Genomic DNA, 16,432 nt, shown 5'->3' with positions numbered 1-16,432 from the left:
AAGGATTGCTATGAGTTGTAATCAACTTGACAACACCCAACATTGGATTTATACAGGGAAACCAACTGTTTCCGGTATGACAGTCTACCCCACTGCCCAGCCAATATGAGGGTTTATATGAAAGTTGTTGTTAAGTGTCCTCAAGTCTGTTCCAACCAATAGCAACCCTCTGTAGGGTTTCCAAGGAGCAGCTGGTGAGTTTGAACCACCGATCTCGTAATACAAACAACCTTGTGGTCCAGTGCTTATGCTACAGTGCTGCACCGGGACTCCTTATATGAGTAGCCATGCATAATGCTAACCTTTTCAACTTTTCACTTAAGAATCTGTGGCATGTACTATTATCAATTTTAAAATCTTTGATTTTTATGAAGTTAAACTTTCTTCTTAATTATTTCATAATGATTTATTTGCTGGAGAAATCTAGTATATACATCATAGTTGTTGTTGTTGTTAAGTGCAGCCAAGTTGGTTCCAACTCATAGTGACCCTGTATAGGGTTTCTGAGGAGCAGCTGGTAGATTTGAACTGCCGACCTTGTGGTTCGCAATTCAGTGCTGATCCTACAGCACCACACCAGGAATCCTCAACATCATATAGAATATTAAAAATCCTTTAGTTCTGGGAAGAGGTGAAGCTTCAGTTGATCCCAGAAGGGTGGGCTGGAAGGATGTCATAGGCAGGAGCCAACTGCAGAAGTGTATACGAAGGGACTGTGTAAGACACATTCTGGGAAGTCTGCACACTTGATAAGAAAAAGAGGAGACAAGATGAGGTTATCGTGAGAACTGTATTTCCAAGAAGAAAAAAATACCTCTTACCAAAGGCACGTTCTAGTTTCCGCCATCTTTCCACCATGTTTTAGATCATCAGACTTCTTGTACTATTGAGTTTTTGCCCAGATGGGAGTTAAATAAACACTAATTTATTACCAACTACAGATGTAATGAAGAAGCCCTAGTGGTGGTGTAGGATAAGCACTGGACTCCTAGCCACAAGGTAGGCAGCTGGAGAAAGATGTGGCAGTCTAATTCTGTAAAGATTGTTTAGTGCCGTCAAGTCCTCTCTGACTTATAGCAACCGTGCATAGGGTTTCCAAGGAGCGGCTGCTAAGTTTGAACCTCTGATCCTGTGGTTCAAAAACCATTTGACCTTGCAGTCGAGGGCTTATCCTACAGTGCCACACCGGGACTCCCCTGTAAAGATTGCAGCCTTGGAAACCTAGTGGAGATAATCAGACTCATATCCACCCTTCAGGTTTTGAATCTAGATGTACAGGCATTCAACATTGGATTCAGGCAACAAAAATTTATCAAGCACCCACACTATGTTGTCCACTGCCGGAGGTCCTGTAAGCCCATGATGGCATAGTGCACTCTTAGGACCACACTCTGGAGCATGTCTTGCCCAGGACTTTGCAGGGTTGGCCCTGGTGATGTATGGAGTGCTGACTGCAAGCAGCCCTGTCCTGGGAAACTGCTGTCTAGGTTCAAGTCTCAGCTCTGCCACTTGCTTCCTGGCCCTCTTTCTTCTCTAGACCTTGGTTTCTTTTCCAAAATGAAGGGGTTGGACCAGTGGGCTTTCTAGGTCCTACTCAGCTGTGCTTTTCAGCACAAGGTACTGCCAGAAGAACCCATTTGCAGCTTCCCACTAGGCTGCTTTGTGAAGCAGTTGCCTGAGCCATCTCCTGGCGCTGTGAACGGAGGGGACCCAAGAGATACGTGCATCCTCTGATAATCTGATGGAACCATGTTCTCTTTCCTTCTCACAGCGGAGATCTTGGAGTTGGCTGGCAATGCAGCAAGAGACAACAAGAAGGGACGGGTCACACCTCGGCACATCCTGCTGGCCGTGGCCAATGATGAAGAACTGAATCAGGTATGGCGATCGCCCACCCAACAGTCGGTCCAAAGAGAGGTTGGCATTTGGCTGGCTACCAAAGGTGTAGATTTGGGATCATTACTACTTTCTCTGCCCCTCAAATCATGGTAGTTTTTCCCCAAGGCTTAATTAGGAGCGGGGAGCTGGGAAGGAGAAAGATGGGATAAAACAAGGTATTGGCTCTCTCTGGAGGAAAAATGTTACTTCAACTCTGTCTGAGGAAGGGCTCTGAAGACTTGATCCCTGTGTAGTGCACCCACCAAAAGCCAGCAGTGTGGCTGGGCAGGGCTGGTTTTCTGAAGGTCAGGGATGGGGTGGTCTGATTCACCAACTGCTGCTTTGGTTTTTCTGCAAGCTGCTCAAAGGAGTTACCATAGCCAGTGGCGGGGTGTTACCAAACATCCACCCGGAGTTGCTAGCCAAGAAACGAGGATCCAAAGGAAAATTGGAAGCCATCATCACGCCACCCCCAGCCAAAAAGGCCAAGTCTCCATCCCAGAAGAAACCGGTGTCTAAGAAAGCAGGAGGCAAGAAAGGGGCCCGGAAATCCAAGGTACATGGTGTGCAGGGATGTGTGGAGTAAGGCAAGGAGCTACAACTAGATGAGATCACGAGAGGTCCCTGTCCTCCCTGTGAGCTCATCCCTCCTGGTGGAGGTGGAGGCCTAAGTGAGGAAAATGTAGGAGCTGGTGACACAGGGGCTAATTCAGTTCAAGTGGCCACAGTAAGCAGAGATTCCCAACGTCTGTACACAATTGGAGGACTGAACTCCTGAGGGCAAGGAAGAAAGATGGACCTTCACGGTGTCAGGAGGGCTGGAAAGCCTCATACCTGACCTTCCAGGGAATCGCATATGCTTGTGGGAAGGAACCTGTGTGTGCTGGAGTTTCCCAGTGCTAGGGACCATCCTTCATGTCCTGTCCAGAGGTACTGGCTGCCCACTGTCTCTGATGCTCAGTTGCAGAACTCTCATTGTGTTGCCATGGCTACATGGCTCCTCTGAGCATGTTTCAGCAGAGATGGTTCAGACAGTCTATTATTTAGAATGGTTGCCTTTGTTGAGGAGGAGAACAGATGTATTCTTTAGGCTTTTTGTTCTGAAGACTAGGTTCTAGGCGCTAGTCTTTTTTGTGGTTGGCGAAAAACACTGTCAGCAGTGTGGCCTTATGTCTTCTTGGCTGGGGAAGACCAATAGTTCCTGGGTCATGTCACTTGTAGCATGAGGAGCAGCAGCCCACTCTCAGGAGGTCCACATTTGTATCTGGGAGGTCTCCTGTCTGAGCCACAGCAGACTACAAGACAACTGGAACATATTTTGTCTTTGTTCCTTCCATACTGGACCCTGACCCATTAGTTGCTGCCACCACCTACAGGTCCAGCAAACAAGGAGAGCACAGTGGAAACCTTGGCTTCAGTCTTTAATAAAATGGGATCACAGGGCTGTGCTGAGGAGCCCCCAAAGGTGTACTTCCTCTGGCCTCCAGCCAGCCAGCCTAAGAGAAAATTACCTTTGCAGAAGGTCACCCCCCTAACTTGTAAGAAGGTGTTATGATAAGTCTTTGGAAGTGCCTTATGGGATCTAATAATTGAGACTAAGACAGTTCTTGTTAACATGGAGCCCCCATCCTCTCACCAGGACTGGCACAGGGAGCAAAGTCCAGGTTAATCAAGTACCTCATCTGCCCCCCAGCACATGTCCCCTCATCTGACTGGGTTGCAAGGGCCAAGCCCACCTCAGGCAGACTGGCTTCCGTCTGCCAGCATGTTGGGAGCACCTCTGACTCTTCTCCCACCCATGGTGTTCAGGGACTGAGTTGAAAAAACTGTATTTCTTTGTATAGCCTTTTGGATGCAACAAACACTTCTTTAAAATAACAAAAACCAAATTCCTCTTCCCACCCATCCTCCTTGGCCCAGTATTCCCTCCCCACCGCACCCCACCCCACCCCACCCCCAGCTCTTTGAGGGGAAACTAGACATTGAAGAACTCTCTGCAAGTTATTTCCAGACGCTTGCACTCCACCTTGCTCCGCAGACCTGGAGGAGGCCCTAGGCTAAGCAGGGGTTTCACTGAGCAATCTCCTACTCACTCCTGCCAGCTGTAAACTTAGCAGATTGAAAGGTTTCTTTTTCCTTTCAACATTTGCAATTGGAGCAGGGGGTGAATCAGAAAAGGCCTGCATAACCTTTTTTAAATGTTAAAAAAGAAAAAGATGCCAAATTCATCCTCTCTTGAAATCGGCCTGAGGGCCCAGGCTGCCTACAGACAGGGACTTGTACACTTAGTGCTCTGGACCAGCAGGAACCCATTGAACTTATGTGGCTCAGCTTTACTCTGGCTGTGGCCTGGGCTCTGGCCTGGGCTCTTGCCCTCCCTCATGAATGCAGGTTGCTTGTTGTTTTGAGCATGTTCCTCAGATTCCAGGGTCTGCTGGCAAACTTGGTATGAGCCTAGTTCCCGTGTGTTACCTCTCTTCTTCCCTTAGTAGTCATTGTCCTATGGCTTTCTAAACTTTCCAGTCTACCAGGCACCAGAAATTCTTTTCTTTATGGACTTGAAATATAGGTGATAGGTGTGTGTGTGTGTGTGCATGTATGTAGCTCGTAGTAGCTATATTTGGAACTTAGTGTTTCTAATAACCATATGCCAATAATCAGTCGAATGAGCAACTTTCCCCTTGATTACAAAAGCAGGAAGTCTGTTATGGTGGTCTGTTTTTCTTCCACACAATAAAACACATTGTCTGCTTACTGTACCCGTATTTGGCTAACATTAAACCCTGGGGGAAGCTGAAATTGGAACCGTGAATAGCTAATTTTCAAAACATTTGTTTAATGTAAATTGTGGTGTCAGCTCCCAGAAACAGCGGAGAACCCTGCGTCTCCAGGTTTTAAGTGGAATGTTCTTTCCAGGGGCATGCAGAGAAAGCCTTAGTAACATGCTAAAGTACTTGTAGTGAAAGGGAGTTGGTATTTTTCAAGTGTCAACACTTGAATTCCAGATCATAACTTTTCTCCCGGTTGTATGTAATTTGAAGGTTTTGAAAATCTCCAGTTGAGACAGCTGAGTCCGCTTTAGTGGAAATGGTTAGAGAAGGCAAGGAAGCCCCCTAAGGGCTGGGAATCTGGAACCCAGGCTGTGTTCTTGGGCTCCTCCTTCCTACCTGGTTGGCCTCAGGCAAGTAAGGTCCTTACTCTGTGCCTTGGTAACATGATGGAGTCCATTACAGCTTTAAATTCAATGACTCTCTTTAGGGATACTTGCATAATCTGGTTTTGCATAACTAACATGTTTAAGAGTTTGGACGGTACAAAAGCAATTTTAAAAAGCCCACACCCATCACAGCACCCACACCCACCCCCCAACCCCCTCACACACTTCTTCTCCCTGGACATTCTGTAGTTGTTTTGTATACTTTTAGAAAGCCTGGCGTGGCGCTGTGGGTTAATTTGCCAGACTGCAAAGCCGTTTGAACTGTAAGGTCAGTGGTTCAAGCTTACCAGCTGCTCCTTGGAAACCCTATACAGGGTCGATATGGGTCGGAACCCACTTGATGGCACTTAACAACAACAACATGTGTATAAAAGTGTATAGATACATCGATCCTTCCCTGATTCTGTCTACTTTAAAAAGAATTTTAATATAAGTCACATTTTGGTTAAGAGTTGATGCTCTGGGGGTAACCGCCTTTGTCTGCCATTTCCTCAGTTTATATGATCTTGGCAGCTTCCTTCTTGTGGAGTCAGTTCCCTTATCGGTAAATGAGGTGATTGTGAGACTTACATGAGAATTCACATAACAGTGCTTAGAATATAGTGTCTGGCACAAATGTTCACTGCTCCTCCTCTTGTCGTGGCAATTCCGGCTTAGTGTTTCATGGTATGGCCATATTTGCTTGTATACTAGGTAAAATCAGTGCAATTTATCTGTCCTGTACAAAAGGATGTTTAGATTGTTATTAGTATTGCTGTGATAAACAGTGCCTCAGCTCTCCTTGCATGTTGGTCTCTGTGCTCATGGGCCAGTCCGTGAACAGAACAGATTCCGCTTGGTTTACCTGCTGTGGCACATTGAGTATATATTTTTTAAATTTTGATGACTGTTGCTCACATATAAAGCATATTACCTATTAAGAAATTTCAAAAGCTGTCCCATTTAATATTTAACACCATTCGTTAGGGGAAGCGTCATCATTCCTTTGAACAGTATTTACTTTCCACAGACTGGGGCTACAGCAGTGAACAGAAGTCCTTGCCCTCTCCCAGTGAGCTTTGGTCCAGTGAGGGCAGAGAGATAGATTTCCAATAGAAGATGGCAGGGAGCAGGTGCTAGGACAGAAATAAAGTGGAGGGCAGGTCGTAGCCTGACGGTGTGCTCAGGTGAGGCTTCTCTGATAAAGTGAAGCTAAGGTATTCTGTCACTCAAGTGACTGAAAGTGGAGAGCTCCTGGCAGAAGGAACAGCTTTGAGGCACAGCCGGTGTCACCTGGGGTGAGGACCTTGAGAGGAAGAGGCCACCTGTGCCCCTCCAGAAGTTACCTGTCGAGTAGCCACTCTAGAAAGAGCCAGGAAGGAGTGGCTAGTTTCTGCACTGTATTTTACCACTTTCACTCCTGGCCACTTGTTTTTAATCAGGAGCTTTCCAGCCATAGTCTCATTTTCCAGATGAGAAATCTAAGGCTTAGTAAAGATGTGCCATTTGTCCAAAGCCACACAGCTAATGGAGGCAGGACTCACATGCGGAACTAAATCCTTTCCATCGTAGGCCCTGTGTGCAGATGCCTCTCTGATCTGATGGTGGTTAGGAGCAGCAGCTCTGATGGAGGAGGCCACAAGCTGAAAATGACCAAATATCATCACAGGGCAATCCTTAGAGCCTGGCTGCTGCCGGATTACCAGAGGTACAGGGAAGCTCTCTGCTCCCTCTCCCCAGTAAATCTCCAGGATGCCTGAAATTTTATCAGTTAGGGTGCTGCCACCTCTTAAAATCCAAGTCTCCTTGGGAGACAGCACCAAATCTTTATCTTCTTCTCCCTCAGTGTGAACAACAGCAGATTCCCTTGCACTTTGTGAGCCCCTGCTGTATGTGTGATGTTGCACTGGGTTGAGTTGAACAGTGGCTTTTTAACTTTTTGCTTGTATATCACTTAAAAGAATTCTGAAAATCGTCATACCTCACACACTTTATATTTGACAGTTAAAATTTTCATTGCTCTTGTTGTGTGCTGTGAAGTCAGTTCTGACTCATCCTCTCTATGGGGTTTCCGAGGCTTGTAAATACTCATGGGAGCAGAAAGCCTCATCTTTCACTTGCAGAGTGGCTGGTGGATTTGAACTGCTGACCTTGCAGTTAGCAGCCCAACAGGTAACCCACTGTGACACTAGGTAGCTGCATAGAGTAGTATCATTTTGGTATATTACAAATACTGATATTTAAAAATAAAAATGTTCTATCAGTCATTGAAATACACTATCATCCATTTTTTAAAATATACAAACAAGCTCATTTATAATAATCGAGAAATTTACATTTTTTTTTCTTTCTCAAACTCTTATCGCCCTTTCACTTGCCACACAAAATTTCATCATAGTGTATTACATTTTATATTTATAATATTTTACTATCTCTGTAATAAGTACTGTACTGTGAACCACAATGTTGGTGGTTTGAGCCCACCAGGCACTCCTTGGGAGAAAGATGAGACTTTCTGCTTCAGCAAAAATTTACAGCCTCGGAAACCCTATATAGGGTCTCTATGAGCAGAACTGACTCGATTTAAACATTTAACCAGCAGCAGCTGCATACCAATTTAAATTTATTTTGAAAAACGATTATGATCATAATGCATTAAATGTCATGAAGTGTACTGTTCTTAAGTGCCATCAAGTCGATTCCGACTCATAGCAACACTGTATAGGATTTCTTAGGAGTAGCTGGTGACTTTGAACCGCCAACCTTGAGGTTCAACCCGACTTTGTGATTGAGTGTTTATTCTACAGTGTCACACTAGGACTGAGAAATGATCAGATTTATTAATAACCTGTATTTGAACAATATATGACACAATTTGATAATATTAAGGAAAAGGGTAAAATTTTATTAAAGCTATGCTCTTTTTAAAGGCATGGATAGAAATAGACTTTTTCCCAATTAGTGACTGTATCCTAAAGTGAATGTTACTTATTGTTAAAATGAGACAGAGTTAAAACATTCTAATTTTACATATTTATGAATATAAGTGCCTGGAAAATCTTGTTGACAGAATAAATAAATGGAAAGAGTTTTCTTGTAGAATCATCACTCAATCTTCTGAACTCTGAGCTGTATGCTAACAGTTACATAGCAATTGGTCCTTTTTAAAGGAAACATATTTTAGAATAGTCATAGATTTACCAAAAAGTTGCAAAAACAGTGCAGAGGATTTGTGATGATCCCTCAGCCGGTTTCCTCCATGGTTAAAATCTTATGTAACCGTGGCACATTTGTCATAATTAAGAAGCCACCGCTGACATGTTGCTATTAACTTCATCTGTCTGATTGAAAGTGTTCTATCAGTTGTGAGCTTAATTAGAAGCTTCTTCAGCTTTATTAAGAGAAAGAATTGGAAACACCTGACTTGCAGAAGGATTTGTTGTCCAGCCTTTTCCTGTCTTGGTTCCTGGGAAGCATATCAAAAAAGGCTTTGCTAAAACTTCCCATGTAATTGCTAATCCCACCTGTTCCTCTCTCACTGAGAGACACCTGGTACAATCAGATACACTCAAAGCATTGTTGTTATTGTTGTTATGTGCTGTGGAGTCGGTTCCAACTTATAGCTACCCTGCACAGGGTTTCTATGGCTGTTAATCTTTACGGGAGCAGAAAGGCTCATCTTTCTCCCACAAAGCAGCTGGTACTTTCGAACTGCTGACCTTGTGGTTCGCAGCCCGATTTGTAACCACTACATTACCAGAGCTCCTTACTCAAAGCATTAGGAAAATAAAAATAGCATATTTTTTTATTTGAAATTTTTATTGTGAATTGAATGAGGGTTTACAGAACAGATCATGTTTTATGTTCTGTAAATCCTACACTTAGTTTCATCTCAATGGTTGCAATCCACTGTAATAGCAATTATCCCACTTCCTCCCTGTGGTTCTTATTTCCATTCCACTCTGCTTTCCAACCCTTCTGAACTTTGTTCTTAGGTAGATGTTGCCCTTTTGATCCTGAATGGTTGACCATTCCATGGCGAGCATATCTTACTAGTGTTGTCCCCACTATGTACCTGTTTACCAGCTGGCTGAAAATTGGGTCCTGCAGAAGTTCCATTCCAGACCGGAAGGGTGGCTGAGGGCTATAGTCTCAGGTTTCTCCAGTCTCTTTCTGAATTGTAAGTCATCTTTCTTTCTTTTTTTAAGTACTTTTTAGTTGTGTTCCACAGTTTCTCCCATTCTGCTCAGAACTTTCTACTGTGATCCCTTTCAGAGCAGTTGGTAGTGGTAGCTGGGCACCATCTAGTTCTTCTGGTCTCAGAGTCATGGAGACTGATGTTCATGTGCTCCATTAGTCCATTGGACTGATTTATTCCAATCATCTATAATTTTCAGCACTCTTCTTTCTTCTGCACATGGAAAGACCAATAGCTGCACTCATGGGCGTTCAAAATCCCAGTCGTTACTCACCCAAGTAGGACATAGAACATTGTCTTTGTGGACTATGTTATGCCAGTTGACCATGGTGTCCTCTGAGTCTATGGTCCTGAGACCCTAGGCCCAGCAACTGCTTGCCTCAAGGTGTGTGGTAATGTCTTAGAAGTTTTCATCATTTTCCCCCTTATATGTTTCTGCTGTGGGCACTGTAGGATAACCACAGGACTTAGAAACACAAGGTTGGCAGTTCAAACCCACCAGCTGCTCCTTGGAAACCCTATATAGGGTCATTGGGAGTCAGAATTGACTTGATGGCACTCAACATGCTCTGTTACATTCATAGATATGTTTGTATAATATATTTTTGCTAGTATAGTATTCTTGATAAAGTGCTTTTTAAAAAAATCATTTCTTTTATAGCAAAATCTTGGAACATCAGACTCAACCCATTTAATTTGTGGAAAGTGTCTATCATATAACGTAATTGTCAAAGCGGTCCTATTGTTTAAGCCATCAGCAAAATCAGTCCTTGTTTTTCAGTGTAAGCAAAAATGCAAATAGGTTCATTAATTTTAATCCTGAGTTTAAGGCCTGGGTGAAGGAAGGCACAGTTATCTTTACTATTTATCACCCCACCTTCTTGATTTGTTTCCATGAGACCCTCCCACAGGAGTGATTTACTTTGTAAATTTTAAAACATTGTATTGTGTTTTCAGTGAAGGTTTGTACAGCAATTTAGGTTCCCATTCAACAATTTCTACAAAAATTGTTCAGTGACTTTGGCTACATTCTCCACAGTGCACAGGCATTCTCATTGTTTCTGTTCTGGATGTTCTGTTTCCATTAGTTCACTTTCCTTGCCCCCTTACATTCTCATCTTTTAAACGCCTCGTTTACTGTTTATTCTCATCTAGGTGATTCTTTAAAGTCGCACAGTGCTCATGAGTGATAGTCACTGTTTTGTGAGCCAGTTTGTTATCAGGATCCATCTACTGTGGCCCTGGTTAGAATTGTCAGTAGTCGTAGCTGGGCACCATCTAGTTTGTTCTGGTCCCAGGGTAGATGAGACTGTGGGTTCATGTCAACTGTGTGTCTCGTAGATTAATTTCTTCTTTGAGTCTTTGGGTCTCTTCTTTCACTTTTGCTCTGGATGAGACGAGACCAGTAATTGTATCTCACATGACAGGTGTGATATACTTCTTGATTATAATTGTGGGATGGAAAAGATGAAGCGTTTAAACAAAAATTACAGTTGTTCTCATGATGTTCAGTTTACAATATATATGAATGCAGAAATCCCCAAAATGAGTCACATTATCCATATCTCTGATACAAGCTTCCCCCTTAGGAGAAATACATGACAGACAGGGAGAAGCGCGTAGCCCATTGCAGCGCACTATTGTGTACTCTGGGAAGTGCAAGAAGGGCGGTTGTGAAAGAGAACCAGCATGAATCCTTGACCACGGGCATAGATCACCCTACTAGTTGTGGTTGTTAGTTGGTGTTGAGCCACTTGCAACTCATGGCCACCTTATGTTTTACAGTAGAGCTGCTCCTTAGGTTTTTTCCCCCATTCAACTTATGTACAAACAGCTTCCCTACTCCTCCTTGCCTTCTTATCTTTCTTTCTGGGCAAATGTTGCCCGTTTGTATTCTTGATTATTCTAAAGAGCACATTCCTCATGGGTGTTATTGTGTATGGTATAGGCCAATCAATCTATTTAGCTGGGAGCTGACCTTCGGGAGTGGCTTCAGTTTCAGCTTAAAAGGGTATCTTAGTCCAGAGAGGAAGAGGGACTGTGTGCTGAAGACCAGGGCGTGTGGGGGGCAGGCTTGCCTTTGGTTGGTTGATGATGCATGGAGGGGATTGTAACCATGGCAATGAGATGATATATGGTAGAATGAATGTAAAACTAATGTTCTCCCATGTAAACTATCACATAATTCACAATAAAACATTAAAAAAAAAAAAAAAGGGTATCTTAGGTTTCCATTCTCTAGCATTAGTTCAGTAAACCTGGCCTTTTTTTGGAGGGGGGGGGTTTGTTTTATATTTTTTCTCCCATTCTGACTACACCTTCTATTGAATCTCTTGTCAGCGCAATTGGCAGTGGTAGCTGGGCACCATCTAGTCCTTCTGGTTTCAGACTAGAAGAGGCTGTTGTTCATGTGGGCCAGCAGTCCTAGGGACTGATTGCTTCCTTGAATATGGTTTTCTTCATTCTCCTTTGCTCCAGATGGGAAGAGACCAATAGCTGTATCTCACAAGCTTTTCAAATCCCAGACACTGCTCACAAAACTTGGATGTAGAACATCTTTATGAACTATGTTGTGCCAATTGACTTAGACATTCTGTAAGAAGATGGCCCTTAGCCTTCAAGCCCAATAACAATTCTATTAAATGTCTGAATATTTCATAGGGTTCTGTTGACTATAATCTTAATGGACATGGATTGCCATAGCGGCTTTTTCTTCGGTGGCACTGCTAGGTGGGTTTGAAGTACCTATCTTTAGATTAGCACCATTGTGCCAGCTAGGAACCTTTCTGGTAGTTGTTGTCATTAAGTGCCACCTCGTCGGTTCTGTCTCATAGCGTCCCTGTATAGAGTCTTTGTGGGAGCAGGAAGCCTCATCTGTCTCCCACAGAGTGGCTGGTGGGCTCTAACTGCCAACTGGAAGTCCAGTGCTTATCCTCTAGGGCTACCACATTCCAGAGAACCTTTAGGGCAGATCAATTTTAGTACATTAGAACATTGAGAATCCAGAAGTTATTTATAACTCTCTGTGCCCACATACTCTTTGGAAGGCCCTTGGGAACCCCAAGCTGCTTTGACTTCAGTCAGGATGGAACTGGAGAGGAGGCCAAAGAGCATGCTGTGATCTTCTGGGAGAGTAGAAGATAGGCAGCCTCCCTATGAGCCACCATGTTCTAGTGAAGGAGAAGGGAAGAGAGGCTTTGCTCCTTGCTCTGCCGCTCGGCTGTTTGAAAACTAACGACCCAGGCAGGTTTTGGTTTTGGTTTTGGTTTTATCCCTCTCAAACTTGACTCCTTTCCTGGAAAGAATAGAGATTTGAAGACCTTAGCTTGAATTTATGAAAATACTTCTAAAAACTTCATAAAAATGAAATTTTGCCTGTAAGTGGCTATTTTTTTGGTTGCTTTTTAAAGTTTAAAAAGTAGTTTAAAAAAACAGAGAGGTATGCACCCATTAGTACAATTAACCATCTGATCTCCAAAGTGCAGCATTTTCTGAGGGAGAAAACGCTGAAGATAGGAAGGGGCAAATGGAAACAGGACTCAGAGATGGGAAGTAGGGAAAGTGCTGTCATTACATTGTGGGGATAGCACCTAATGTCACAAAACAAAATGCGTAGGAATTACTGCATGGAAAACCATTTTGCTCTGTAAACTTTTACCCAAAATACAATAAAGAATATTTTTTTAAAGGGGTGAAAATACAACTTAATACCCTTCATATAACTGCTTGGGTCCCCAAAATAAGAAATGCTGATCAGAATTGGTGTGGTCCAGTTTCCTGTTTACTCTGGAGTATCATGGGTAAGGCCTGTGAGCTGTCTTCTGGTCAGAAAAGCAGCCCCTGACTCTGACATTTGTGTAAGAAGAAGCAGGGAGAAGTCAGCAAGGCAGCCAGCGCCGACAGCACAACTGAGGGCACACCTGCCGACGGCTTCACCGTCCTCTCTACCAAGAGCCTCTTCCTCGGCCAGAAGGTAGGCAACCATGTGGCTTTCTTTAGTCTGCTCAAGGGGCCCCTGGGGCAGATGGGTACGGGCCACCTCCACTGGGAGACTTGGGCATGCCCAGAAGCCATTCCTGGGCCTACTGGGAGGGGAGGGTCAGCAAGGGGTTTAGGAGTAGCCTGGGCCTAGTGGGAGGGGAGGGTCAGTAGGGGGCTTAGGAGTAGCCTCAGAAAGGGCCGGTGGAGGGAGTGCTGAGACAACCATGGGCTGAAGGGAGTCTCCGGCAGGTGGAGGAGAGAAGATAGTGGTAAAGAAGAGGGAACTGAGGCTTCTCTGGGGGAGTGGGGAGGTCCCGGAGATAGACTGGGGAAGAAACTATTTACATGGGGTAATCTAGTCTTCAGTAGTACAAGCCAGAGAAACACCCAAATCCCCTGCCCCCATAGAGAGATCTGGCAGGCAACACACTCTTTCTGATGGACACCAAAGGAAGAGCCTCCTGGTCTGGGTGTGGGTTGTTTTTAGACATAATAGAGGGTATCCCAGGGGTTTCTTCACTGAACCAGCAGATGATTCTTCAAACCAATTGTTTGTTTGTTTTCATTTTGGGCAATATATTTTCAGCCATCCCAGTGATGCAACTTTGCCAGGACGCCATGGTTTTGTAAAAGATGATTCACTTTTATTGAAAATAAAAATGATGCAAAGGCTTTTAAGAGCTGAGAATGATAGTGCATTCATATTTCGCTATTAACACCAAAAATGGGGGTGGTGAGAGAGGGAATGAAACTTTTTCATAATTTTTTATCCTACATGAAACAAACAGTTCAAGGCATGAATCTGACCTTCCGTGTAAATTGTGTTTGGTTTCAATGTGAAAACAGCTTGGTTCCGGAAGCTGCATCATTTTTAGCTCCTCACTTGTCAGCTTTCTTTTGCATCACAGTGATACAGTCCTCTTGATCACGTCATTGCAAGTTCTCCTTCCTCCCCTTCCCCTCTTCCTATCACCAATTGCACTCAGTCTCTCATGATGCAATTCCTGTGATGGGCTGTGTGTTCCAGAAAATAACCATTACAGTTTACATTTGATAACCATTATTTGTATTTTGTATGCGTTTTTCAAAAGAAAAAAAAAGCAGCACTAGTTGTCATCTTAAGGTCTGGGGCTTTGAGAGATTTTCTTGGAAAAACAAAAAACCAAAAAAAAACAAAACTTATTCATGAAACAATTCTAAACTCAGCAGTGAAGGCAACCACCTGGGTCTAGTTTTACTCTCTTTTTCACATATCCTTTGAGTAATAGATTGAAAGTTAACAGTGACCTGTCATCCAAAATGCTTTGGTTTGAACCGAAGCATGAAAAACCCCTGCTACTCAGACAGATCATTAATGCAGAGGATAGCCAGGACTTGGAGGCCTGGTAAGCAGGTAGCACTCCCGGAGCTACCCTTCCTCTCTTTCTCTCATTCGCTCTGGGGCAGCCCTCGCTTCTCCATTCCCTGTGTTCAGCTTGCTACCTCTTGCCGACCACCACAAAGCCAGCCTCAAACCACAATTCTTCACGTGCCTCTTGCTGACTGAACTCAAGTGCCTCAAAACTAGCAGTCTGCTCTCCAGATACAGAGACCTGGTGGTACAGTGGGTCAAAAATTGGTCTGCTAACTGAGAGGTTGGTGGTTCAAGCCTAGCAGCTATACAAATGTCCCTGTACCAATGGAGACGTCCCTGTTATTCTGCCCTTCAGAAAGCAATGGGGTGGGTCCCTTGTGCGAGCCCTGGAGGGGAGGCAAAGGCTGCCCACCCCTTGCCAACTCCACTGGAGTGGGACACACCCCAGCTGTCCTCAACAAAGACAATGCTGTCTTCTCTTCCATCTGGGGTACACTGGTTTCCTGCCTACCAGGCACCACAGGAATAGAAGTTTTACAAAATGCAAACCTGGCAACTATTGACTGTACCCGATTCAGAGTTGTATGTGTTAGAGCGTGGTGTCATAAAGCATAGAGAAGTACTGATAGTCTATAATAATTAATACAAATGCTATCTAACGCTACTTAAGAAATCCAAGGCAAACGAAACAAGTGGACTTGACAACTGAATTGAATGTCCCAGTTTAATGCCTTGATTTCTGGGGAGGAATCTGAAAGGGCAGGTTGAGCTGTGGCTGTTAGGTGCCATCGAGTCATTTCTGAATCATATTGACCCTGTGAACAACAGAAGGAAACCCTGCCTGGTTCAGCACCATCCGCACAAGCAGTGTTAGGTTTGAGCCCATTATTGCTACTGTGACAGTTCATCTCGTTGGAGGTCTTTCTCTTTTTTTTTTAATGACCCTCCACTTTATCTAGCATGCTGTTCTTCTTCAGGCAGTGGTCCTTCTGACAACATATGCAAAGTACAAAAGATGAAATCATGGCATCATCACTTCCCAGCAGCAATTCTGTTGTAGTTCTTCCCAAACCAATTTATTTGTTCTCCTGCCAGTCAGTCCATGCTATATTCAATATTCTTCACCAACACCATGATTCTAGTGCAGCTGTTATTCTTCAGTCTTTCTTATTCATTGTCCAATTTTTACATGCATATGAGGTGACTGAGAATACCATAACTTGGATCACTTGCACCTTAATCCTCAGAGTGACATCTTTGCTCTTTAACATGTTAAAGAGGTCTTGTGCAGCAAATTTGCCTATTGCAATACGTCATTTAGTTTCTTGACTGCTGCTTCCATGAGCATTGATTGTAGATACAAGTAAAATTAAATCCTTGACAACTTCCATCTTTTCTCAATTTATCATGATGTTGTTGGTCCAGTTGTGAGGATCTTCATTTTCTTTACATTGAGCTTTTGTGATGTGCCGTGAAGTCGGTTCCGACTCATAGCGACCCTGTACAGGATTTCCGAGGCTGTAAATCTTTACGGGAGCAGAAAGCCTTATCTTTCTCCCATGGAACGGCTGGTAGTTTCGAACTGCTGACCTTGCGGTTCGCAGCCCGATTTGTAACCACTATGCTACCAGAGCTCCTTACATTGAGCTGTTGTTGTTGTTATGTGCTGTGGAGTCGGTTCCGACTCATAGCGACCCTGTGCAGGGTTTCCAAGGCTATAAATCTTTACAGGAGCAGAAAGCCTCATCTTTCTCCTGTGGAACAGCTGGTAGTTTCGAACTGTCAACCATGAGATTAGCAGCCCAATTTGTAACCACTACGCTAC

At 43.9% G+C, this 16,432-nt stretch overlaps 1 protein-coding gene across 4 annotated transcripts in view; it reads left to right on the top strand.

Moving 5' to 3' along the window:
• The window catches only part of LOC102833287 (core histone macro-H2A.1-like), a 75,111-nt gene that overhangs the window by 31,645 nt on the left and 27,034 nt on the right, over nt 1-16,432 (top strand). For 2 of the 4 annotated variants that reach the window (XM_006866088.1, XM_006866090.1), the window contains exons 2-4: nt 1,772-1,878; nt 2,237-2,434; nt 13,138-13,245. In XM_006866088.1, the coding sequence (XP_006866150.1) occupies nt 1,772-1,878; nt 2,237-2,434; nt 13,138-13,245 (413 nt within the window). Of the gene's footprint in view, nt 1-1,771; nt 1,879-2,236; nt 2,435-13,134; nt 13,246-16,432 lie in introns of all 4 variants that reach the window. The other 2 variants (XM_006866089.1, XM_006866087.1) reach the window with 1 other exon arrangement.

This window comes from Chrysochloris asiatica, unplaced genomic scaffold (assembly GCF_000296735.1).
Source record: "Chrysochloris asiatica unplaced genomic scaffold, ChrAsi1.0 scaffold00087, whole genome shotgun sequence".
In the NCBI taxonomy this organism is placed as follows: domain Eukaryota; kingdom Metazoa; phylum Chordata; class Mammalia; order Afrosoricida; family Chrysochloridae; genus Chrysochloris; species Chrysochloris asiatica.
Note: the sequence above shows the minus strand (reverse complement) of the source record. Positions and strands in the feature narration are given on the sequence as shown.